Source organism: Podarcis muralis, chromosome 10 (assembly GCF_964188315.1).
Source record: "Podarcis muralis chromosome 10, rPodMur119.hap1.1, whole genome shotgun sequence".
NCBI classification, from domain to species: domain Eukaryota; kingdom Metazoa; phylum Chordata; class Lepidosauria; order Squamata; family Lacertidae; genus Podarcis; species Podarcis muralis.
In genome coordinates this window covers 8251467-8277361 of record NC_135664.1, presented here as the reverse complement: position 1 = coordinate 8277361, position 25895 = coordinate 8251467, and the positions used below count along the sequence as shown (strand labels likewise).

The 25895-nt window shown below is 41.9% G+C and overlaps 1 protein-coding gene across 4 annotated transcripts in view; it reads left to right on the top strand.

Moving 5' to 3' along the window:
- Positions 1 to 25895, top strand: part of COG5 (component of oligomeric golgi complex 5) — a 163158-nt gene that overhangs the window by 44206 nt on the left and 93057 nt on the right. For all 4 annotated transcript variants that reach the window (XM_077935793.1, XM_077935794.1, XM_077935795.1 and 1 more), the window contains one exon: positions 24178 to 24308. In XM_077935793.1, coding sequence (XP_077791919.1) covers positions 24178 to 24308 — 131 coding nt within the window. The remainder of the gene's footprint in view (positions 1 to 24177; positions 24309 to 25895) is intronic.

The window sequence follows — 25895 nt, the reverse complement described above, 5'->3', positions numbered from 1 at the left end:
TGTCTCTGCTTTTTAAGATGCTGTCTAGGTTTGTCATTGCTTTTCCCCCAAGAAGCAATGACAAACCTAGACAGCGTCTTAAAAAGCATCTTAAAAATTGGGCTCATGATACTATTTTGGGGGGGAAACAAACTCCCGCACCCACCAACCACCCTTCCTATGCCACTGGTAGCTAGGTGAGGTGGGGGGCACTGGGCCTGCAGCGTGCCTGAGCCACACGTCTCTTCTGAGCCTGCGAGCTCCATGCTGCTTTTTTGAGGGGGAGGCTGCAGGACTCCAAGCCTTGGCTCGCCCCACCCCCCCGCTGCAGGACGCATGGGCCGCACTGGGCACCCAGCGGCTAGCTACGCCGCTGGAAGCAGCTAAGGAAGAAGAAAGTGGAAAGAGCCTGACAGAGCTGCAGGCAAAGAAAAAGCTGGAATGAATATGGAATGGAGCCTCAGCTTCTCTCCCTGCCTGCTTTCCTCCTTCTTTCCTCCTTCTTTCCTCCTTCTTTCCTCCTTCTTTCCTCCTTCTTTCCTCCTTCTTTCCTCCTTCTTTCCACAGCAGAGAAGAACCTTCCTCTTTCTGGCTCCACCACTTTCCACTCATCTCACAACATAGGGAGGTCCTCTGCGTGGGGCTTCCCCTGCTTTTAGCAGGCAGCTTTGGGCTATGCACGGTTTTGCGTATGTGCACTGCCTCTGGAACGTGGCCCTCATATGAGTTGCCATCGCACTGCATGTCATTTGGTTTCTTCTAGGAATGAAAGTATTTTGATAGAAACCTAGAATTTCTCCACTGAAAAAGCCACATCGGTCCTTCAAGTCAACACAAAGCGTGCAAAACATTCTGTGAATGCTTCTTTTTTGAGAAGTACTGATCACATGTGATGGCTGCTTTCACGCATGAGAAGAAAATCTTCATATTTGAACCTTTAGTACCAAATGGTCATATTTGGTGGACCCTTGTATTGGCTACTGTCATACTAAAATAATATAGAGCCACAAGCCAGCGTGGGGACACACTGTTTGTGTTTGCCTTATCCTGTCTCCTGGTCACATACTAGTGTGACCCATTTAGACCACCCAGTAACTGGGGGATAACTGAGAAATGGAGAGCTCATCCTACTTTAATGTGACATGGGGCCGTTATGGAGATCTTGGGCAACAACCTCAACTGTCCAACAGTGTTCACTAACATGCATGTAAAGGATATAGATTTATCCTTTAATTTGACCCAGTTTGCAAATAGTGAACCACAATCTCCAACTTCCCATCGCAGTGTGTTGAAGTATAGATGGCAGAACTCATGTCTATACATCTTTCCATTTCCCCCTGCAGTATATGAGGAAAAATAAACGGAATTTAAAAGTAACTCTTAAAATGGGATTCACTGACTAACCCATGTTGCTGCATGTGTCTGTCCATGACAAATGTGTGCCTTGTTTTACTTTAGGCAACCAAATAAAATGTATCGGTGGCAATAATTTTCTCTTGTTAACTGATGAGTAAAAGTAATTAAAACCATCCATCAGATCTTGTGTTCAGTTTCAATCTATGAGCTCGTCCATCCATATTTATTACTAGTATTCTCACACTTTGTTCCTAGAATGGCAGTAACAGTACATTTATACTGAGTGCTCTGTGTCTACTGCCTAGTTTACTTTGTTTTAATATAAAGTCAATTGTCTTCAATATACATTCTGTACAAGAAACATCATCCATGTCCATAAGGCTTTTAAGGAAAATAGATGACACTACATTTGCTGGGTGCTAGAGTCAAAACAGACGGATTTGAGGAATTAAGCAGTAATTAATCTAGTTTTGACAAATGTAACCAAGGGAAGCTGAATCGGGGGCTGTTGCTGGATCTCTTTGCATTTATTCACATGGTTGCATACAGGGGGGGAAACGTCTGTTTAGAACTGCTCTAGTTCTAATTCTGGGTTTTTAGAAGAGCAGCAGGTCTCTGATCGTCCCTGATAATTCTCCCATCAGATTCAGTGAGCATCCTTACCCTTGTTGCTGTGTGAAACACTTGGGCTTCTATGTCAGAAACATAACCATAACTTGAATCTCTTTGCCTTTTGGAAATACGTTCAGATGCTGTACATTAATGGTCCTCTTTAAATCAGAATATTGACAAATGCATTTGTTGCCTGAGTAAAGTGAAATGGCTGACAGTTTAATTGTGTGGCCATCTTGTTTATAAAGTTGGTGGTTTCCCCTTTCTTCAGCATGCTTGTATCGGCTGTTGATGAAGCAAGATAATCAATACGGTTTCTCTGGATCGTGTGGCTTCATAGGTTGGTTTATGTTCTGAACTTCAAGTGCTTCCAGAAAAATGATAGACCAAAACCATTGAGGGTAGTCCAAAGCTGTACTTTTATGGATCCCAGGTTTTGGATTGGATATAGATTGGAGCATACACCTTGTGATCAGATAACACTGCCACTACAAAGGTTGCCTCTAACCCAGCGGTTCTCAACCTGTGGGTCCCCAGATGTTGTTGGACGACAACTCCCATCATCCCTGAGCTCTGGCCTTGCTAACTAGGGGTGATGGGAGTTGTAGTTCAACAACATCTTGAGACCCACAGGTTGAGAAGGGCTGCTCTAACCGCTTGGTTTATTTGGGGCACCAAGCCTCCATGTTGCTGTGTCAATTTGCTTCCTCTTCTGTTTCACTTTAACCCAATTTGGCAATAGGTGGATGAATTCAGGCATTAGCGAAGGGAAAAGGGAGGGTGTCATCACAGTTCCCCTCCTGATACCTTATACTCTACTTTCAGTTGCTGGTTTCAACCATACACTTCCTAGATTGCATGTCCTTCGAGGCAGCGACCTGCTTGCTCATTCTTTGTAAAGTACCATGTACATGGCTAGAACTATGCACACTTGGGCAGATAAACTTTTGTGCTACAATTGACAATTGACCCAGTCTTGGAACAATACAAATGTATAAGCTATCATGAAAGAGTTGTCACAACTGGCACTGTTACCACACAGTACTACTTTTTCTATATCATGCATTATTATTATTTTTTATACCTCTGCCTTTCTCATTTTTTCTTACCTAAAAAGCCCAGACACTGTAACTTTTACCTATAGGGAACTTTAAAATATATATATAAATTTATTGGTTTTCATGTAAATGCAAGAACAACATATAACTGCAGTTTCATATGCAGCACACAGTACACGAACAGTACATTTATTTGTGCATTTTCAAGAGCTGTAAACGACACAGACTATAGGGTAGATTCATGGCTGAGATTCTCTCTTATCTGTTGATATAAGCCAGCTATGAAATAGTGATGGTAAGCACCAGATGATCAGATCTTGTCTTTAGGATATTGTAGAACGGAGGCAAGTCCACTGGCAGTTTCTCAGCGGCAGCACATTGATTATTTGCTCAGGAGCTTTTTTGCCAATAGCTCAGCTAGCAGGAACATCAGATTTTCCGCTTAAGCCTCTGAGTCTAGAGATGGGCAGGTATATAAGGTGGCAGATATCATCTTCAGGCAAGTATATTGATTTCTAGACACCATTCACATGTATAAAAGCAAACTGTGCTAGGGACTCCAACAGGTGTTAGGAAAACATACCTTGAATCTCTGTTGTTTGCTCATGTTTTATTGAGTACGTTTTCCGCCTTTCCCCTCATGAAGATGCTCATAGTGAAGTCATTTTGAGGAAAGAAGAAGAAGAAAAGGCTGCACAGATGGAAGATGAGTGCTAGTGGGTATCACCATTGCAGCCTTCACAATATTTTATTTTATTACAAATCTGTTGTGTGGGGTGGTGGTGGAGGAGTAACTGGGTTAGAGATAGAAAAGAATGGTACAGCTGTTTAAAACGCATCCAGTTTTCTCTTTAAATTCTCCCTTCACAAATTTCTTTTCCTCTATTTCCCCCCAGAGTTTTAAGTTTATCTTCACACTATTTCGAAATGGCGCTTAGCAGGACACGGCAGATTCATTAAACTCGGCGTGACTAATAAAAGACTGCGTATCTGGAAACATACGGAAAAATAGAGACGGATCAGCCTCTGTCAGTAGAGATTGGGCAGAAGCAATGGCAGGAATAGCGGCTCAGATTGAATTCTTGCTGGCAGAACTTTGAACTGAATTTTGCAACACGTACGCTAGGAACATAAGAAGAGTCTGTTGCTACAAGTCAGTAGCCCATCTAGTCTAGCATCCTGAACTCACAGTGGCCGACCAAATGTCTGTGGGAAGCCCATAAGCAAGACGTGAGCAGCATAATAATAATAATAATAATAATAATAATAATAATAATAATAATAATAATAATTTTATTATTTATACCCCGCCCACTCTGGGCGGCTTCCAACACAATATTAAAATACAGTATTGCATCAAACATTAAAAGCTTCCCCAAACAGGGCTGCCTTCAGATGTCTTCCAAAAGTTTGGTGGTTGTTGTTCTCTTTGACATCTGGTGGGAGGGCGTTCCACAGGGCGGGTGCCACTACCAAGAAGGCCCTCTGCCTGGTTCCCTGTAACTTGGCTTCTCGCAGTGAAGGAACCGCTAGAAGGCCCTCTGCGCTGGACCTCAGTGTCCAGGCAGAACTATGGGGGTGGAGACGCTCCTTCAGATATACTGGACTGAGGCCGTTTAGGGCTTTAAAGGTCAGCACCAACACTTTGAATTGTGCTCGGAAACGTACAACAGTATTCTGTCCATTTGTGACTGGTTTTTGGAGGCGTACTGCCTCTTGACAGTGGATCCAATAATAGCCTCATTATAACAGTACCAGTTTATAATACAATTATTAATATCAATCGTTCAAATACTGAATTATATAATTTAGATAAATCCCACCCCGCGTGATTTGATTTTTTGCTTTATTTCTGTTTTCCAAAATCTTATTAATTTCCATTACATTCCGGTCATAATAATAATCCATTATACAACAACTGCAGTATTAATAACTTCTACACATTATTGTTGTTGCTGTTATCCATCATGCCTTGGGTGGAGCGGATATCCCATTGTTGTTCCGGAAATATCTCCATTGCCCCGTCCCGTGCTTCGTTGTTTTGCCACTTTAACAACAGCTGCAAAAGTCACTCTGTCTCAATAAATAACCTGTTTTCATCATTTTCCCTCAAGACATTCCTGCTAATGTCTTGAGAGAAAAAAGAAAAAAATTCCTCCACTTTCTCCATGCCATGCATATTTTTTTAAACTTCTGTTATGTTACCTCTTGCTCGCCTTATTTTTCTGAACTAAAAAGGCCTAAATGCTGCAATTGTTCCTGATAGGGGAGCCATCCTATCTCCTTGATCATTTTGCTTTCGCTTTTCTGAACTTTTCCCAATTCCAATGGATATTGTATCCATTATGTGTTCCATTTTGTGGATTTCTTTGATTTTTTGCAGTCATCTTTCATTTTCTATGGGACGCGGGTGGCGCTGTGGGTAAAAGCCTCAGCGCCTAGGGCTTGCCGATCGAAAGGCCGGCGGTTCGAATCCCCGCAGCGGGGTGCGCTCCCGTTGTTCGGTCCCAGCGCCTGCGGGGTGCGCTCCCGTTGTTTGGTCCCAGCGCCTGCCAACCTAGCAGTTTGAAAGCACTCCCGGGTGCAAGTAGATAAATAGGGACCGCTTACTAGCGGGAAGGTAAACGGCGTTTCCGTGTGCGGCTCTGGCTCGCCAGAGCAGCGATGTCACGCTGGCCACGTGACCCGGAAGTGTCTCCGGACAGCGCTGGCCTCTTGAGTGAGATGGGCGCACAACCCTAGAGTCTGTCAGGACTGGCCCGTAAGGGCAGGGGTACCTTTACCTTTTTTCATTTTCTATCCCACCCTTTCTTGGTAGAGTTTAACGAGGTACATGTGGTGTTTCCTAAAAAAACAACAACCCCCCCCCCAAAAAAAAAACAAAACCTGTTCAGGCAGATTGGGCTGTGAGACAGTGACCGCCCAACATTATCCAGTGAGATTTATGCCTGAGCATGTTGAACCCTTGTTTTCCCCTTCGTTTCTTTAGACCATGCTTACAATTCATATCCAATTCTCAAAGAATTTTTCCTTCCTTTTAATTTTGTTAAGGTCCCCTGCATGAAAGCCCCATATGCCTTATTTCCTGTGGAATTCAGTTTAAAATGCTAATTATATCTGATGTTCTCCCCTTATCAAGAACTCAGGAAAATCTTACTTTACCTATTTCTCTGTCTATGAAATATATACTTCGTACAACATTTTGTACTGCAGGTTTTGAAACATTTTGGTAATGCAATCCATGGCATTATTTTATCTCTTGTTTCTGTTTACATGTCTTTACACAAGCTTCTGGTGTTCCCAGCAAAAATCAAATCAAATCATTATTTGTCCCTCAATACTCTTCTTCACCACCTGCTTTCTGAAGCATCCATTGAATGAATAAGCTCGTCCCCCACAATCAGTCATCAAAACAACAGAATAGCTTTCATTGCCCGTGTCATACTAAAATTAGACCACAGCACTTAGAATTGCTTATGATTTGCTCTTAAGTCTCAGTAGGACTAATTTGATTTTGTTATTTGTACCAGATCCTTTGATATACCATATTTTTCTGTCTATAAGATGCCCCCATGTATAAGACACCCCCTATTTTTGGAGACTCAGATTTAAGAAAATGGGGGGGAGATGTATCCGTGTATAAGACACCTCCTAATTTTTGACATTATTTTTTAGGGGAAAAACCTAGTCTCATACACAGAAAAATACGGTAATTGGAATCCTCTGGCACAAAATACTGAACACATATATTGTCCCACAAGGCTTCATGGTAGTTCCCCATTTAATAGGTTTTCCAGTGTTGCATTTTAAATAAATCGTCATTATTATTTATTTATTTCGCATGAATGATTCAAAGCATTCCCTATTTGAGGGTATCAGAGATTGATTATGACAGTTTTCAAATCTTCTTTCTGTCAGGGAATCATTTCACATTGATATTCCTGCCATGGGGCCCTTCTGCTTTGCGGAGAACTGTGGGATACACTCAGATTCCACACAAAATTTGGGTCATAGTGTTTATTACATCTCAGTCGCCTACAATGCGGATGACAGAGAAGGGTAACAAATGCTCTCCTAAAATGTTTCCTGTTTACCCCATTCACTCCCCAAGCGCTCAGTCATCTAATTGTGCGAAATATATTTCTGAAACCTAGTCCACCTCTTTTCCATCTCATCAACTTGTTTTCCAGTGTTATCTACAAGATGTATCCCCAAATCCCTCCAACAGATTGTGCATTGTTAATTGACAATATTGCTTTTAATACCAGGAACCAGTGCTATTTTTCTAGTTGATGGGAGCAGGATAGGTTGGTAGCTTCCTGGCCTGTTGGCCAGATGAACCATAGTTTTGTGAGAGATAGAGCCGGGTGATGTTAGGTGTTCAACATCACGATGTATCACCAGCCAAATATTGCGACCCGGCGATACATCACGATGTTGAAAGGGAGGAACAATCCCTGGCATCTTGCAGAAAGGGCTGGGAAAGATTCGTGGCTGAAACCCTGGAGAGCTATTTCCTGTCAGTCAGTCAGTCGAGGCAATGCTAAGCTTGATGGACAGGTGGGCTGACTCTGTTATGAGGCAGTTTCTGCTGCTGCAAATTCTGTTCAGAATATGTTGTCCTCTTGGCGTTTTTTCACTTCCATCAAGCAGATGTGAATAACACATTGGTTTCCCATTGCTGCACTTCCTTTTGCTTTTTGCAGAGGCAGAAAGGTTGTCCAGTTACGTCCTAAAATTTAAGTTCTGTTATTTAAGTCCTATTGCAGGTTATTGGTGGCTTTTATACAGTTAGAAACAATGTGACTGCATGTAAGAATATGATTTATCAGGGGAGTGATTTGATGCTCTCTGTCCTCCTTTCTTCTTATCCTATCTATACTTGGAATATATTTTATCTAACATTCAGTGGTACATAGCTACAGATGCTTTGGCTGTCAACTAGCAGAGAATTATGTCTGGATGCAGTTCGTACTTTCTGTTTTTAAATTGTTGTGGCTGTACGTGGCTCAGTTTCAGGTACTGCCAAGCAGTGACTGAATAATCGTTGTGGCTCTGTATTATTTTATCATGCATTAGCAAACTGGTCATGGCTAGTTATAGTGCAATCCTATACAGTGGACAGTGGTCCCTATAAAAGGGACACGGGTGGCGCTGTGGGTAAAAGCCTCAGTGCCTAGGGCTTGCCGATCGAAAGGTCAGCAGTTCGAATCCCCGCGGCGGGGTGCGCTCCCGTTGTTCGGTCCCAGCGCCTGCCAACCTAACAGTTCGAAAGCACTCCCGGGTGCAAGTAGATAAATAGGAACCGCTCACTAGCGGGAAGGTAAATGGCGTTTCCGTGTGCGGCTCTGGCTCGCCAGAGCAGCGATGTCACGCTGGCCACGTGTCTGCGGACAGCGCTGCGAAAGTGTCTGCGGACAGCGCTGGCCCCGGCCTCTTGAGTGAGATGGGCGCACAACCCTAGAATCTGTCAAGACTGGCCCGTACGGGCAGGGGTACCTTTACCTTTACCTATACAGTGGTACCTCAGGTTAAGTACTTAATTCGTTCTGGGGGTCCGTTCTTAACCTGAAACTGTTCTTAACCTGAAGCACCACTTTAGCTAATGGGGCCTCCTGCTGCCGCCGCACCACCGGAGCACGATTTCTGTTCTTATCCTGAAGCAAAGTTCTTAACCTGAAGCACTATTTCTGGATTAGCGGAGTCTGTAACCTGAAGCGTATGTAACCCAAGGTACCACTGTATATGACTGTCCAGAAGTATTCACCACTCAGTTAAATGAGACTTACTTCCAGGGAAGTGCTTAACTAGCTTCTCTTGAAGATCCAACGGACAGCTAATGGTGATGGTAGGAATATATTGTGATCAATGCATCTAGTACACTTATAATGAGAGATTCTGGAGGTAGAAAATGTATCCATTGTCGTCTTCTACTACTTGATTGCCTTCCGTCAGTCGTACATGATTCTAGTAAAGCCTGTTAAAATATTAAATACTGCTTACTTTGTTTAAAAAAACATTTTAATGGGTTCTTTAGAGCAATTCTGTTTTAATTACTGTTTTAATTAAACAGTACTGAACTGGGGGAAGATGGGAGGCTTTAAATAGAAATTAAATTAGAGTAACCAAAACAAATGTGTAAATTATTACTCTCTCCACTCATTGCGTCTAAGGAAATCTTAACTGGGAGGTTTTCCTGATTTTACACAAGTGCTGTATAGTACAAATCACAAATAATGTCCCCAAAGTTGCATTTTGTAAAAGTTGCAGAGTTTTGGATCCAGCCATATGTATCTTTTGTAGAAGATTGCCTGTTCAGTTTATCAATCTTGGCATGTGCATGGATCCATTCCCAATCTTTGTCTAGTTCCTGGAAAAAATGGCATTAGCCTTAAGCCAAACTGAAGCATTGGATTACACAGATTTTCATATTTTCTGTTTATAGTTTTATGGATAGATGGTACGTAGCAATCTGTCTTGCAAGTGTAGATAAGCCCTCTGCCTTCACTTTAATGTTTATATGAATCATTTTAGGAAGAATGCCTCTGTAGTGGAGTTGAACAAATATTTCTGCTCCATAAGGACCTCTATAACACGCACCCGACCATAACACACACGTAGTTTTTAGAGGAGGAAAATCCGTAGGCATGCCACCTGTAGGCATTCCCTCCATAACACACACAGACATTTCCCCTTACTTTTTAGGAGGAAAAGAGTGAGTGTTATGGTGAAAAAAATACGGTAATATCTATTTGCAACCTGTAGTTTTATATAAAAGCTTTGTTGAGATGCTTAAAGCATTATTTAGATGTTCTTCAGAAGTTTGAGTGGGAACTTAGTGGGCATGGGATATTAACAAGTAATAGAGACTGCTCGAATATCTGGAGGAGGGAATATTTGAAGTGGAAAATGACTTGTTATGTATGACTCTTGTTTGATGAGTCCAGGCTGTGCATACTCATTTTAGTTTTATGTTATTTGATTATCTCAGCCTGTTGTTCTCTTCCTTGTTCCATTGCCCTGTCTTCCTTTTCCTTCCCATGTTTCCAAAAAGCACGTTATATCTACTTTCTCAACTATCAGCTTCTCAGATCCATTTCTTCCCTCATTATTTCCAGAATTTAATATCTGTTAGCCATCAAACAGGCATTACTTATAGCAGTGATTTATAGGGGAGCAGGTGGCACTGTGATCTAAACTTCTGAGCCTCTTGGGCTTGTTGATCAGAGGGTCAGCAGTTCGAATCCCCGTAACAGGGTGAGCTCCTGTTGCTCTGTCCCAGCTTCTGCCAATCTAGCAGTTCGAAAGCACGCCAGTGCAAGTAGATAAATAGGTACCGCTGTGGCAGGAAGGGACATGGCATTTCTGTGCACTCTGACTTCCATCACGGTGTTCTGTTGTGCCAGAAGCAGTTTAGTCATGCTGGCCACATAACCCAGAAAGCTGTCTGTAGACAAACGCTGGCTCCCTTGGCCTGAAAAGCGAGATGAGTGTCGCACCCCCAAAGTTGTCTTTGACTGGACTTAACCGTCCAGGGGCCCTTTACCTTTACCTTTGACTGGACTTAACCGTCCAGGGGCCCTTTACCTTTACCTTTTTACCTCATAATTTTCAGTTATGAGGCAGGGTGGTGGAGAGGAATCAGCGGTTGATAATGTCCGGTGACAAAAATGGTTACAAGGGAGAAGGTCTTCTGGGCTGCTTGTATGTGAAACACTGTCTGCAGAGAAGCTTATTTGCCACCTATATCAGTGTCTTGCTAGCAGCCAGGCAAGGATTTTAGTACAGTGGTACCTCAGGTTACATACGCTTCAGGTTACAGACTCCGCTAACCCAGAAATAGTGCTTCAGGTTAAGAACTTTGCTTCAGGATAAGAACAGAAATCGGGCTTCGGCGGCGTGGCGGCAGCAGGAGGCCCCATTAGCTAAAGTGGTGCTTCAGGTTAAGAACAGTTTCAGGTTAAGTACGGACCTCCGGAACGAATTAAGTACTTAACCTGAGGTACCACTGTATTGTCTTAGTCCTTTTCACTTGTGAGGTGCTTTTGCCTCTTTTATGTATTAAATTATATGTTGCGGGTGGCATTCTTTTTATGTTGGGTTTGGATCCTGTTTTTCAACTGCTTTTGTGTTTTTAATCTTGTTTTATATTCAGTGTATTCGTATGTTGCCTAGAGAGTGCTGTTTATGAAGTCACTAATAAATATAAACAAAATGTGCCTCAACCCGCTTTATACTGAGTCAACCCATAGCTCCATCTAGCTCAGTATTTTCTGCTCAGACAGGCAATGGCTCTTCAAGGTCTTAAGGAGAGGATTATATCAGCCCTACTACACCAGGTACGTTAGGTGTGCAAAGCATGTTCTCCACACTGGGCATTGCAGACCTAGTCCCGAATCCTTGCTGCTGCAGCAGGTAAGGATATATAGCAGGTGTACCTGCCTCCTGACCTCTTTCTGCCTCCACCGATGAGTGGCTTCCTCGCTGCAGCCATGGAAAGGGGAAAAGATCAAATGTTACCACTGCCAGCAGTAGCCAGAATAGGGCCTTGAATTATGATCTGCTGGATCCTAATTCATTTCAATTCCCAGAGAAGAGCCTGGAGCTCCCATAGAGGAAGGAAGGAAGGAAGGAAGGAAGGAAGGAAGGAAGGAAGGAAGGAAGGAAGGAAGACTATACCCTACCTTGCACCTTGGCTGGATGCAGTAGTCGACCTACTAGTCTACTCTACAGTAGTTATGGGAAACTGAATCTTTGAAATTCAACAAGAGAAACATGTGACTCAGCCAATCACAATAGATTTCCACAAAAAATTCAAGAGTACCTCCTTTTTTAAAAAAGATACTTGTATTTTTTAGTTTCAGGACTGCTCTGTAATCATAAAGAATATGCACTTTATATGGAGCATGTCACAGTAAGACTGATTGGGCTCTTGTTGGTCCATAGTGCCAAAGATCCCACACAAATCAAGTAGCTTTTGAGGTGGGGAGAGAGAGAGAGAGAGAGAGAGAGAGAAAGAAACATACTATGTCTGGCACTGTGAGAAATGATAGCTCCATGAACTTTGAAGCCCCAGCTGGCCAGAAGCGGCAATGTTTATTTTTCCTTTACCCAAACTGCAACCCGCACCCAGAAGGAAGGAAGGAATTGGGGAGTTTCAAGTAAGAGCTACTTCCCCAGGGCTCTGTCAAGCCACCTTATTGATTTAACCCATGATTCAATGTGTCATCACCTGAGAGCAGAAGTAAATTGTGGTGCACCAGCTCAAACACAGGCTTCAAAAACCTGAATCTTCTTCTAAGTAAGCTAAGCTGCAAAGTGTGAAGCTCTTACAGTTCCAACCAGCCCATTATTTGTGGAAAATTCCACAGTGGATAACAGATTGGAATAAGTTCAGTAATTAGCGACTTTTATCTTATTTTAAGCCACTTTCATAATAATGGAATCATAGCATTAGTGGCTTAGTTTGATTTTCATGGTTTCCTCTTAGGCTAGTGGTAGCCTTGACTAGGTGGCAATTTAGACAGTCTCCATAGCCTTCCTAGGGGAAATAATATGCACCCTTCTTCTTGTCACGAAATCTCCTGCAGGGACAGTTTGCAAGGTAGAGAGATTTGTCAAAAGCACACTAGCGGGATGAAGCCCACGGCATTGTTTAAATAAATAAAAAAGACCAAAAACTGGGCAACGTTTGGGATGTTGGTTTTGTAGCCCATCATTAGTGGACATCAGCCAAAAGGTGTCGTCATCATCAACAACAACATAAAATCACAATATAAAAACACATTATAGAAGGGCATTGGATGTCCTTTCTTTCTCATATTTCCAACAGACACTATACACTTTCTGAAGCAAAGGTGTTATTGAGGTAGGGAAGGGCACAGTACTGCATTTTGTGTACAAATCCAAAACCGCCGGGAACCCATAACAACAATAGCTGCCCCCCAAGTGAATGAACACTCTCATCCGGAAATACCCAGAATTTTGGCAGCCTGTCGCTAATAAGATCTCAGAATAATGCAGTTATCTATTAGAAGCGGTCCTCATGGAAATGTAAGCTTGTGCACAATGGATTGTATCCAGTGGTCCTTTTAGCAGAAAGCTTTTCCACTCAGGGGGCCCACTCAGCCCCCATGTGGTCCTCCAGGCCTTTCTGTCTGATCCTCTTGACTCTCCTCTGGCCACCTTTCTTTCCTCCCCTCACTAGCCCTGGTTTGTACCCCTCTGAAGTGTTTTTGCCTGTGCCCCTCGATTGCCCAGATGGAGGATAGAGTGGGGCACATTGTGTGTGTTCGTGTGTGGGCAGAAACTAACATACTGCACTCGCACCCATTGATCTCTCCTGTCACTTTTGCCCTTGGCGCTGCTCTCCCCTGGCGAGAAGGGAACGCCACCCTTAGACTTTAAACAGATCCCCACTTGTGTCATATCCCATTCTGTTCTGGAATAGCTTTACGGGGGGCACGGATGGCTGAAGTTGGGGGAATTGTAGAAAATTGGATGCCCTTGCCTCACACAGGCAGAAGTATTTCCTACCGCTACTTCAGAACTGAAATTTAATACAATTTGTTGCTAGTAGATTATTTTTCAGTGTCATTTTTTGTTTTTCACTTAACCCCCCACCCCTTCCACTGCAGTCTTCAGAAGTGTCACTGTGTAGAATTTGAGGCTATGACTGTGATAAGTGGAAGGACAAAGTGGCAAGTTTTTTTGGGGGGGGGGGGAGGGATAGTTGCCAACTCAGAAAACTGTTTTTTGCTGTACAACTTGCTGTGTGGCTGTTGGTTTTATCTCCTCCGGCTAAGCCTGTTATGTAACTACCTTTTTGAAATGTTGCTTTAAAATGTGTATAGATCATTAAGCAGCAACTCCGCTGTTGGGTTTAAAAAGCTGTTTAGCGTTAGCACATCAAGAAATTTGTAATTTTAATTACCAAAATACCTTTCCCCTAAGAGACCTAAAGTCTTGTCCCTTTCCCAGACTGTAGATTATGAATGCTGCTAACTCTAGAGTTTGCTACATCTTGCTTTAAGCCCAGGCTTCCTCAACCTCGGCCCTCCAGATGTTTTTGGCCTACAACTCCCATGATCCCTAGCTAGCAGGACCAGTGGTCAGGGATGCTGGGAATTGTAGTCTCAAAACATCTGGAGGGCCGAGATTGAGGAAGCCTGCTTTAGCCTATAATATTCATGCATGTAGAAGATGTAGAATGGAAGCAAGAAGAATTACCAACGATGGAAGAATGGAGGATGAAATTAATGGACTGTGCGGAACTTGACAAACTAACGGGAAGGATCCGAAACCGGCGGGACCAGAAGTTTACCAAGGACTGGAGTAAATTTACGGATTATTTGAAAAGTATTTGTGACGACCAGACGGTGTTTGTAGGTTTGCAAGAAGTTCTGTGAGGAATAATATTAGAAATATTGCAAAAATGGAGAAGGAGACGTCATAAGTTAAGAATGTAAAGGCAATATTAAGTTAGGAAATGCATCAGAGGTTTTGATGGAAGTCCAATAAGAATGTATTTGGGATAAATTGTGTGGTATGTTTTATAATTTTGTATGTTAAAAACCAATAAAAATATTTTTAAAAAAATATAATATTCATGCATGTAAAAAGGAATGTAATGTAAATGTGAAAATGCTGTTTTCAGCAATGTAAGACATTACTTGCAGATTAGTATGATAGCGTGTGAGTGTTCCTTCTGACTTTTCTCTTTCAATCTAAGGGTTGGATCTGGTATCTGAAACAGATGCTTGACAGAAGGGTTGGAGAGTGAGGTCGGGTAGCTATCCATCTTTGCTTCTCCCTCCCCATTTCCCTTGTCATGTTGAGAGCATCATGATACTAATAGGTTGCAATCCATTGATTCTTTGGTGTCCTCGGGAACCTTCTCTGTAGAAGTAAGCATGCTATTATAGGGGAGGATCTCAGGTGAGACTTTTCCATGAGGCCAACCTGTGTCATAGGAGAGTGAATGGGACCCTCAGTTCTGGGGGTGTTTCTGCTCTGAGTTTTGTTTTAATTTTTGTTTTCTTTTTCAATCTTTGGTTTTGTACTTTCATATAAATTTAGATTTCAGGTTTCTTTTCTTTCACAGAGAATCAGAAGAGAAAATAAAGAATTGCACTTGGATGCATGCTACAGAATAAAATTGGATGAGTAAACCCCAATACACATCCTGGGCCCATAATGTTCTGATACAGCATTTAACCCTCTTGCAACATAAGAAGGCTCCTCCTTAAAATTTTAACAAGGAACGTGAAAGCTTTTTCCAGCCTACAAGCAACTACTAAGATATCCATAAAAAGAGAGTTGACATTGATTCCTTACACAAAACAAGTGCCAAAACCAAATGTAAATTGGTTGCAAAAGATTTAGGCCAAGTTTTTGGTGCCGATGTCTAGCCAAGTAAGAGAGGGTACCATACTTTCCTATAAGTATCAAAATATTACAGTCTCAAAAGAGAGATGATTAAGTTATGGATTTACTCCTAAACAAAGATGTGCTGGGTAGAACCCGATCCATTACGTGGGCTAGCGTGCACTTGTCCATGTGACACCTGGGCTCTTGGGTTGTCTGAGTTGCTTCCTATTAATAGAGACTGCATCTTTTTGTCACAGTGCCTGGAAAACTGTCTCCAGATTCCCATTGGCAGGCAGACTCTGCAAGCATCTGTAAGGCCCATTCTAATTTCTGCCTGTGTTCTGATGCTTCTATCTGTTGACCTGGGAAGCATTGCTGTGGAGCAAAAAAAACCTCTATGGCACTTCAATACATCATTGCTGCATGTCTTCATACTGTGATGTTGTGCGTTCAGGAATTTTGAGTGCTGAATGACTGATTCCCTGGCTATTACCATTGATGGCGATACATAATTTACTTTCCTTTTTCCTAGGAGAAAACTAGGGCTAAAGAGCTTTTTGTATCAGAATGGAGAAATCAAAGGTGGTCAGAGGTAGGCAACCTAAGGCCCGTGGGCCAGATGCGGCCCAATTGCCTTCTCAACCCGGCCCGCAGACCGCGTGTTTTTACATGAGTAGAATGTGTCCTTTTATTTAAAATGCATCTCTGGGTTATTTGTGGGGCATAGGAACTCGTTCATCCCCCCCCCCCCCCAATAGTCTGGCCTACAACATGGTCTGAGGGACGGTGGACCGGCCCATGGCTGAAAAAGGTTGCTGACCCCTGGCCTAGGTGAATACCATTGACCCAAAAATGAACTGTTTCCAAGTAATTTTGCCGTAAACAAACTGACTGCAGGGCAAACCAACGTCCTCATCATTATTATCAGCAGCGGCTTCCATATACAATTTCTGTTAAACAAATTACAATGAAATAAAATAATGCTATTTTAAAAAGTATCGCAATATAACAAAATTCCCAAAAGTTCTATTATCAGTTTAGGAAGCTCCCCCCTAGGCATCCTGATATTTCCCCCTTTTTTCCCCACCCAGTATTTCCTTGCAGCTAAAGCAGACAGACCTGTTCTATGGGTCACAAAAAGGTAAAGATCTTCTGATAAAAAACTAATGATGATCTTGGTCAGAATAGGTTGTTAATTTAGACCGAATATTTCCCAATACTTTTTTTTTCTTGGCCTGTCATACAAGGGACAATTCAGTACACACTGAATTGAACCTACCTGATTCAAATTACAAATACAAAGATCTGTTGGGAAACAGGAACTCATTTTTATCCGCCGTCCAACACAGAGGAAGACGTAATCTCTAAGTATAGTTAAGGTTCTGCAGGGGAACCTTCCTAATTAAACACACCTGGCAATTGTTCTGGGAGTCTGGGGATCGTGCTGACAGGCACTTAGCTTATAGGTTAAAAAAACCCCAAAAAAAAACCCTGAAAATATAAATGGACTGTTTAAGTAGTTTTATTCAGACCCATACAAAGGGGACAATATCTTAAGAGAAGGGACAACAACGGATTTTCTTCCAAGGAAATTCTCCTTGTCAGTCTGAACTTTCTCATCTGTCTGAAGCGCAGCGCAGTTTCTTTTGAGATCTTCCTTAACACATCTAAAAATAGAACAGAGCATAAAGCTAATAGGGCTGGGAAAAACCTTGGTCCTGGTGGCTATTGTACAGAATGTAAAAAAAAAAAAAGAAGTAGTAATCAGAAGTCTTGTCCCTATTGCTGGGAGATTTGACAATTTCTGAGAGCCCAAGAGAATGAATGAGGCATGTATCTCTCTGCTCTGGAAACCATATGGAGGTGCAAGTTAGAGTTGAATTATCTCCTCGGCTTAGGTGTTAAGCAATTCCATGTAGCAATTTTTTTTTAAGTATATGAACCACTATCATGCTTCACCCTGCTTGGGTAGGATTTAGGTGTGGATTGTCAAAGGGCAAACGGTCATAGGTTTCTTCTGAATATGACAGCAGTGGCAGAACAAGAGGTTTCTTCACAGGTACCATTGCTGGGTTCATAGAAGGCTTTTAATATATTCTGTTGGGAGTTCCTTCACAGATACCATCTACAGTTTTGGCTTACCAGCGGAGTGAATCCTCCCAGGTACACTTACTTTACAAATCACCCTCCAGTCATGGCTAGAGGTTTCACACCTTCCCCAGTCAACCATGGGTGGTATTTGGCAGTGTTGCTGGTATTCATCTGCATCACCAGGCAACCCTCCAAATACATGACCAGAAAAATCTGGCAATCCATTTTTTAAAATTGCCCTTATATGTTGCTGATGCCCTCTTTTTTTCAGGAAACTTCCCCTAAATTACTGCTAGATAACTTGGAGCTTTCAGGCCGCAAAAGCCACTGGAATAAATCTCAGGCAGTGTCTTATTGGATGTGTTCCTTTAGGAATGAATTTAGATTAGATGTCCCTTTCATTAGAAAGCTGGTTGTTTTAAACATTCCTGAAAATGTTTCAAGGTCAGTTAAACCGAAGCTGGATACTTTTATTTGTGCATACCAAAATAGAATTAAACAAAAGGGGGGATTTTATTACTCAGCTTGCAGGACAAAGTGAATGTTCTACAACAAATGTGATGCCATGCCTTATTTACATTTTAAGAGAACTGCTTCTTTTCAACCGCCAGTACTACTTCTCAAGGATTGGCGAGGTGTTTTGGAAATTTTGAGGGGCAGCTGAAGAGAGGCCACACGCAACCTTTAGAAGTTACCTGTTGAACAGGGTATTTTTCCTTGATCCTTTTTCTGGCCTACCTTGACACATACATGATGGTCCAGGTTGGGCTTTAGAAGATGAGTAGTCTAAGAGGGCTCCTGGTCTAGGCAGACCTGGAGATGCAACCTCTGACGCTCTTAAATGGTGGCTGCTGCTAGGACCAGCACACTTACAGCATCCTGAAAGCTGTACCTTCACAGTAGCATCCATTAGGCAATACTGGAAATTCCCTAATTCTGCAATTCATCTTTCTCCTGAATTCCCACCTGATTTGAACCTCAAGGAGTGTGGGATTCCAAAGTTGGGAAGAAACCACCAAGTCTGAGGCTCTATGGGTTTGTCCTTACTGTTCACATTTTGCTTTAATCTCTAGCCCAGAACATCCTTCTTATTTGTTCGCTGTAGTGCGCCATAGACCCTTCCTGTTTTAAAGACAGAACGCCTTCAACAACCAAGGAGGAGAGGAGTGACATAGCAAGACCACAGGATGAGTTGGTGGGAGGGGAGAGCTGGTATTAGAATGCCCTTATTTCCAGTGAAATGTTCAGTCATGGAAACCAGAACAACTATTTCAAAAGCATTAGCTGCTTTTCTTGATGATGCTTTCCTGTTCTGTGAGTATCATAGAAAGTATTTTATGATGAAGCGGCATTTGACGACCTAATGCATAAATAATAAATCATTAATTTGCTAGCTATAATTCAAATTCTCCATATAATTAGATGCCTGTATAAATGAAAGCTATTATGCTTTCCAATCTGGTCTTCATAATACTGCTCGCATGTGCATTTGACTTTCAACATGCATACAGTGGTACCTCTGGTTATGAACGCTTCAGGTTACGAGGTTACGAATTAATTTCGTCTTGCGAGGCACCACTGTAAGGGAATTTCCCTTAATAAAAGGGAAACATTGACAGCTATGACTGCTGTGTAGGAGAAGTTGCAGGTTGCTTGTGCAGGCCATCATCAGAGGACGGTACTTAAGTTTGGATGGAAGCTTGGTTATACTGTTGTGCCAACAATCCATCTCGGATCGCAAGCCTGGCGAGGGGCTGCCAGCTACTTAGTCGCCAAAAGTGTGTGCGCATATTCTGTGCACCTTAGGAGCTCCCATAAGCATGTGCTTTGTCAATAAACCACCCTCGCCGCATCAAGCAGTTGGTCCCTTACCTTTCCCGCCCCGCCCTGGCCACAGTGATCCATGTGACGGTCACCTCCAAGCTTGACTACTGTAATTCGCTCTACGCGGGGCTGCCCTTGAAGCTGTCCCAGAAACTCCAGCGGGTGCAGAATGCTGCAGCGAGGCTCCTCACGGGGTCTCTGCCATGGGAGCATATTCACCCAGTGCTTTTCAAGCTGCACTGGCTCCCGGTGGAGTACAGGGTCAGATTTAAGGTGCTGCTTTTGACCTTTAAAGCCCTTCACGGCCTAGGACCCTCGTACCTACGGGACCGCCTCTCCCGGTATGCCCCACGGAGGACCTTAAGGTCCATAAATAGCAACAACCTAGAGGTCCTGGGCCCTAAGGAAGTTAGATTGGCTTCAACCAGAGCCAGGGCCTTTTCTTTTTTTAAAAAAAAATATTTTATTGAATTTTCAAATACACAGTAAGCAATATACATACGAAATCCCTTCACCAAAGAAAGAATAAACAAAAAGACAAAAAAGGACTACAAGACAAATACACCAAGAAGCAATATAGAAAGGAAGTAATAAGAAAAAGAAGAAATAATAAAAAAATTTTAAGAAGAACCAACCATTCAAAACATTTTTTTTTTATAACTAACTGGACTTCCTCACATCTCCTTTACCCTGCATTATTTATAATAAAAATATCAGCAAATTATTACCTTATTTCATACCTTATTTTGTACTTTCCAAATATTATACTTCTAAATTTAAAGTAGTTTTTATCAATTACTCATACCTTAAATTTAAACATAGTGTTACCTTAAATTTCGACCTTTTCTTGCTTATAGCTTAATTTTCTGTTTCACAAAATCTATTTGCTGGAGCTGAAATTTTCTGAATCGTGCAAATTCTTAACATTCATGCAACTTATATTGTTTTTGTAAGTAGTCCTTGAGCCAGGGCCTTTTCAACACTGGGTCTGGCCTGGTGGAACGCTCTGTCTCATGAGACCAGGGCCCTGCGGGATCTGATTTTCTGCAGGTCCTGTAAGACAGAGTTGTTCCGCCTGGCCTCTGGCTTGGAATCAATTTGATTCCCTCCCCCTCTTTCTTTTTTCCTTTCTCATCCTGTGATGAGACTGCATTTTAATGTTTTAATGTTGTATTTTAATCTTGTTTTTTAAGTTGTATTTCAATCAACTTGTTTTTATTATAGTGGTACCTCAGGTTAAGTATTTAATTCATTCCGGAGGTCCGTACTTAACCTGAAACAGTTCTTAACCTGAAGCACCACTTTAGCTAATGGGGCCTCCTGCTGCCGCTGCCGCGCCTCCAGAGCACGATTTCTGTTTTCATCCTGAAGCAAAGTTCTTAACCTGAAGCACTATTTCTGGGCTAGCGGAGTCTGTAACCTGAAGCGTATGTAACCTAAAGTGTATGTAACCCGAGGTACCACTGTATTGGTTGTTAGCCGCCCTGAGCCCGGTCTTAGCTGGGGAGGGCGGGGTATAAATAACATTTATTATTATTATTAATAAAGAATTAAATTATCAGCCATTTCTCCTCCTGCGGCTGGATGTACTCAGGACACATACGCACTCACATTATACTTCCTTTAATACTGAAAATATATAGTGATTGGTGTCTACCCCACTCCCAGTAGAAGGCATTGATTGGGAGGCAGATTATGGTTTTGTTGTGGTTGTAGAGGCACACTATCTATTTGCAGAAGGTGACACAAATTTTGAAGTTTGTTCCGTCTGGTGAAGTACACAGTTTTAATATTCGGGGAAGGCACAGATGGAGTGACTAATATATTTTTAATGGCATATTATGGTGTGAAGAATATTATCTGCAGCATGAAGAAATGTAGCTGTAACATGTTTCTGCAGAGAGGTGCTACTCACTGTCTTCAGTGTAAAGGCTATTTACTCTATCTTCCATGATGCACTTCAGTGCCTTCAGAGCAACAGGCAATATTCAGTTATCATCCATTTAAGCAGTGTTGAGCAAGAGGAAATTATTTTCATGCTCCAAATGCTGGATCGTAATATTTCCTGTAGAATCAAAGTGGAGAATTGAGTATGGAATTTCTCACGGTGCGTTATATTAAACTGTGGAAAGAGGTTAAGAAGGAGTTGGAGATATGGGGGAGAATGAATCTCTCCCTGTTAGGCAGAATTTCAGGTAGAATATGCTGTTTTTATTCCAATCAATCCTAGTTGTAAATAATTTAAGCTGCTTCAGAGGATGGGAAAAATATCTCTAAATTCATCTGGCAGGTGAAAAAGCCAATAATTAAATAGATACAAAAGAAAGAGGAGGCTTTGCCTTGCCACGTTTGCAATTGTATTATGAGGCAACTTGTTTCTGTCGGTTAAAAGAATGGATTGTATTGGGCAATGCGGACATTTTAGACTTAGAAAGATCATAATTTAATATTTGGCTGGCATGCATGTCTTTGCTATTGGAAGGCTAAAACCCATAAGAGTTTTATGAACCACGTTCGTAGGAATAATCTGTATAGAGTCTGGGAGAAATATAAAAATCTGCTGGAAAGAAAAACACCTTTGTGGCTATCTCCCATTGAAGCAATTACAATTAAGAGAGTTAATATGGATAGACATTGGGAACTGCTGGGTTTTATGGAGTGGGGGTGGGGTGGGAACCAGACTGAAATCAATGGAAAACTTAAGGAGTCAAGTTACGGATTGGTTGCAATATCACCAGATATACAACATGTTTAAATTAGATAGAAAGAATGGATTTCTAAAACTCACAATTTGAAAAAACTCTTACAAAATAAGGATAAACCTCTTTCTAAAATGTATTATTTTTTATTAGAATGGGAAACAAAAGACGAGCTTGTTAAAGCTTCAGTAACACATTGGACAATAGATATAGGACATAATATGGATTGTGGGAGAAACTTTGGAAACGCGACCTGAAATTTGCTTCATGTTATTCATTGAAAAAGAACTATTTGAAAAGGATTTATAAATGGTATTTAACTCTGAGTAGGTTGGCTAAGATTTATAAAACAGAATCAGATACGTGTTGGAAGTGTAAAGAAGTAGATGGAGCCTTTTTTCACATGTGGTGGACATGTAAAAAGGTAAAGGTATAACCCAGACTGAAATTCCTAGGTGTCAGAAAAGGTTATTTATGTATGCAACAACCGTGGCCCATGTTCTGTTATCCCCCAAAGGGAAAGTGAGTGAGGTCCCAACTAAAGACGTTTGGCAACTTAAGTTGACAGAACATGCAGAACTTGAATATTTAACACCCAGAATAAGAGAGCAAGAAGAACATGTATTTAAAGAGTGGAAAACATTTATTGAATATATGGAAAATAACTGCATACAGCTGAAAACAGTGGCAGCACCAAGATAAATTCAACAGATTAAATAATTTTTGATAGATGTAAAAGTGGAAAACTGATTTGAATGGTTACATTAAAATATGCAGGAAAGTATGATATGTAAAATGAACCATGAAGGAGAAGAAGGGAGGTCACTGGGATATCTTAAAGTTTGTAAAATGTTTATTTTGAAATGTAAAATTGGAAACTTGATAAACATTATTATTATTTTTAAAAAAGAATTTTCTCAAGGTACCACTCTGAATCTTTTTGCATTTATGGCCATTTATTTTTCTGGGCAAAAGCAAGCCCTGATGCATCAAAACAAATGAAATCTTGTGGGACCTTAGCGGACGAGGCTGTGCTGTTTTTACGAGAGACCTTTTAAAACATGAATATGGAATTGTTTATTGAAGGAAACTTTTTTTTAAAATGGCTCTATTAAAGAAACTTGGCAGGTACAAGGTGCTAGTAACATTTACGATGATTCAGCCAAAGATAAGGATATTGCTGTTTTTCTTTCTAGAACATTGATTGCAGTTGTGTGACAGTTTAATGTGTGTAAGATAAGGTGGTTTTTCAGTGGGATTTGCGCATGCATTACAACAGCTGCAAGACTGCAGGTTAAGTCAACATGCATCATGATTTGCACCTGCAAGGACGCTTCTGATTCATATTACTGCATGGACATTTAAATAAAAATTGTTTTCATTTCCCATATACTGGGGTGAGGAACCTTTTTCATCCACTTTGAATTTGTGTAGGGTTGAAGATGTCCCGCAAGGCCAGGCATAGGCAAACTTGGCCCTCCAGATGTTTTGGGACTACAGATGTTTTGGGACTACAATTCCCATCATCCCTGACCACTGGTCCTGTTAGCTAGGGATAAAATAGTGGTCAATTGCAAAGGTGATTCGGACGTTTAAGCTGGCACATTCTACCTGAGAACCTGTTGCTATTCTGTCGTATGCAACAAATAATTTTTAGGAGAGTGATCATGGTTTATTGTGTCTGCAGTGCCTGATGTTTTTATGGTTATTGTTGCTTTATTTTTTGCTCCCTTTGTGAATGATGCCATGGCCTTTGGCTAGCGCAGTAAAGTTTATGATGATGATGTTAGCTAGGGATCATGGGACTTGTAGTCCCAAAACATCTGGAGGGCCGAGTTTGCCTATGCCTGCACAAGGCAATGGATAAACTAGTGTGGCTGGTTAAAACATCCCTTCTGTGAATGGATCCAGCCCACTTTTACTGTACTAGCATTGGAACACTTACTTACAGTTCCTTTTCTTAGTGAAAAGCTGATAAATAAGTGCACAATTTTTGCCGTTGGGATATTCACATACTGATGAGCGGCTTTTCTTCCATTCCTTGCAGAATAAACCCTGCAATGCATACTGATGTCAGGTTCTGTGCAGGAAAATGCAACGGGAAACAATACATAGCAGATTTAATGTTTCTCATTATCGTTGCTGCTTGAATTTTCTAATAACATGTAAAAATGCTGTTGCTTTTATAGATTACCTTTCCCAAGGAGTGGATCTCTCTGGAATAGAAGTAATTGAAAACGAACTGCTTTTTATGGCAAGAGCTCGACTGGAGGTCGAAAACCAGGCTAAGCGGTTGCTGGAGCAAGGAATAGAGACTCAGGTAAAAATACTTTTCGCTTTCTTTTGAAAGCAGATGAATAAAACTTTGCTCTTTAAGTGTGGTGAAATGGAACTCATTGAACAGGGGTTCACCAGTTCACTTTGCTTGCATTAGTATGACTATATTGAATCGTAACTTGGGAACTGATTGTTATGCTTTCAGACTGGAAGCTGTGTGCTTAGTGCTGCCCCTTGGCTTCTAAGAGAATGACTGACAAGGGCTGGAGCACAGAAGCTTTTCTTAGCACTGGTCTGATGCTTGGCATGTTGAGGGCTAGGAATTTTCTGTCTTTTCTCCACACTAGTCTTAAATCCACAGCAATGTTGGTTACTTGTTGATTGGGGCACACATGCTTGAGTCCAGCCACCCTCCTGGTCTCCCTCCTCGTAGATGATTAATGTTTTAGAAAGAACCCTTTTAGAAAGACCATCTGTTGCCTATTCAGAGTGCTGGTTTTGACCTACGAAGCCTTCAACACAGCTCAGGACCGCAATATTTCAAGGACCGCCTCTTTCCATATGGACCGATCTGGACCATGCAACCAACACCAGAGACCTTTCTTTGTGTGCCTTCTTCATGAGAGGTCCGGAGGGTGGCAACACAAGAATAGGCCTTTTTTATTTTTATTTGCAGTGGCTCCCTGCTTGTGGAATGCTCTCCCCAAGGAGGCTTGCCTGGGACCTCCATTGCATATCTTTAGGCGGCAGGCAAAAACATATCTCTTCTCCCAGGCCCCAGGCTAATTAAACCATCTTATGGCCTTCTAAACTTTGTGTGGGGTTGTTGTTTTTATTTATTACTATGGCGTTTGGGGACCCGCGTTTGGGGACGCGGGTGGCACTGTAGGTAAAAGCCTCAGCACCTAGGGCTTGCCGATCGAAAGGTTGGCGGTTCGAATCCCCGCGGCGGGGTGCGCTCCCATTGCTTGGTCCCAGCGCCTGCCAACCCAGCAGTTCGAAAGCACCCCCGGGTGCAAGTAGATAAATAGGGACCGCTTACTAGCGGGAAGGTAAACGGCGTTTCCGTGTGTGGCTCTGGCTCGCCAGATGCAGCTTGTCACGCTGGCCACGTGACCCGGAAGTGTCTCTGGACAGCGCTGGCCCCCGGCCTCTTGAGTGAGATGGGCGCACAACTCTAGAGTCTGTCAAGACTGGCCCGTACGGGCAGGGGTACCTTTACCTTTACCTATGGCGTTTTTGTTTGTTTTTGTTTGTTACTATGGCATTTTTGTATTTTTATATTGTAAACCACCCTATGGTACGAGGATGAAGGGCGGTATAGAAATCAACAACGACAACAGAATCTTCCCTGTTGACTGCCTTGCCATGTGCTGCTGCTTTTATCATGGTGCCCATATAAATTCACAAGAGAACAGATTAGAACAGAAAACCTTTTCTGAGATTTATATTTTGCTGCTTACTTAATTATGCTTACGTGTCAGAAAAGGTCCTCTCACCCCTTGCTTTGCCTAACATCTTCCGCGATGAAGAGTTGTGGAGAGCTCAAAGGTTGTTCACATTTTTTGTAACGTTGGTCAGACTTGGTTTTGTTTTTGAATTAAAGCTTGATATGAAAGCTATTGAGTAC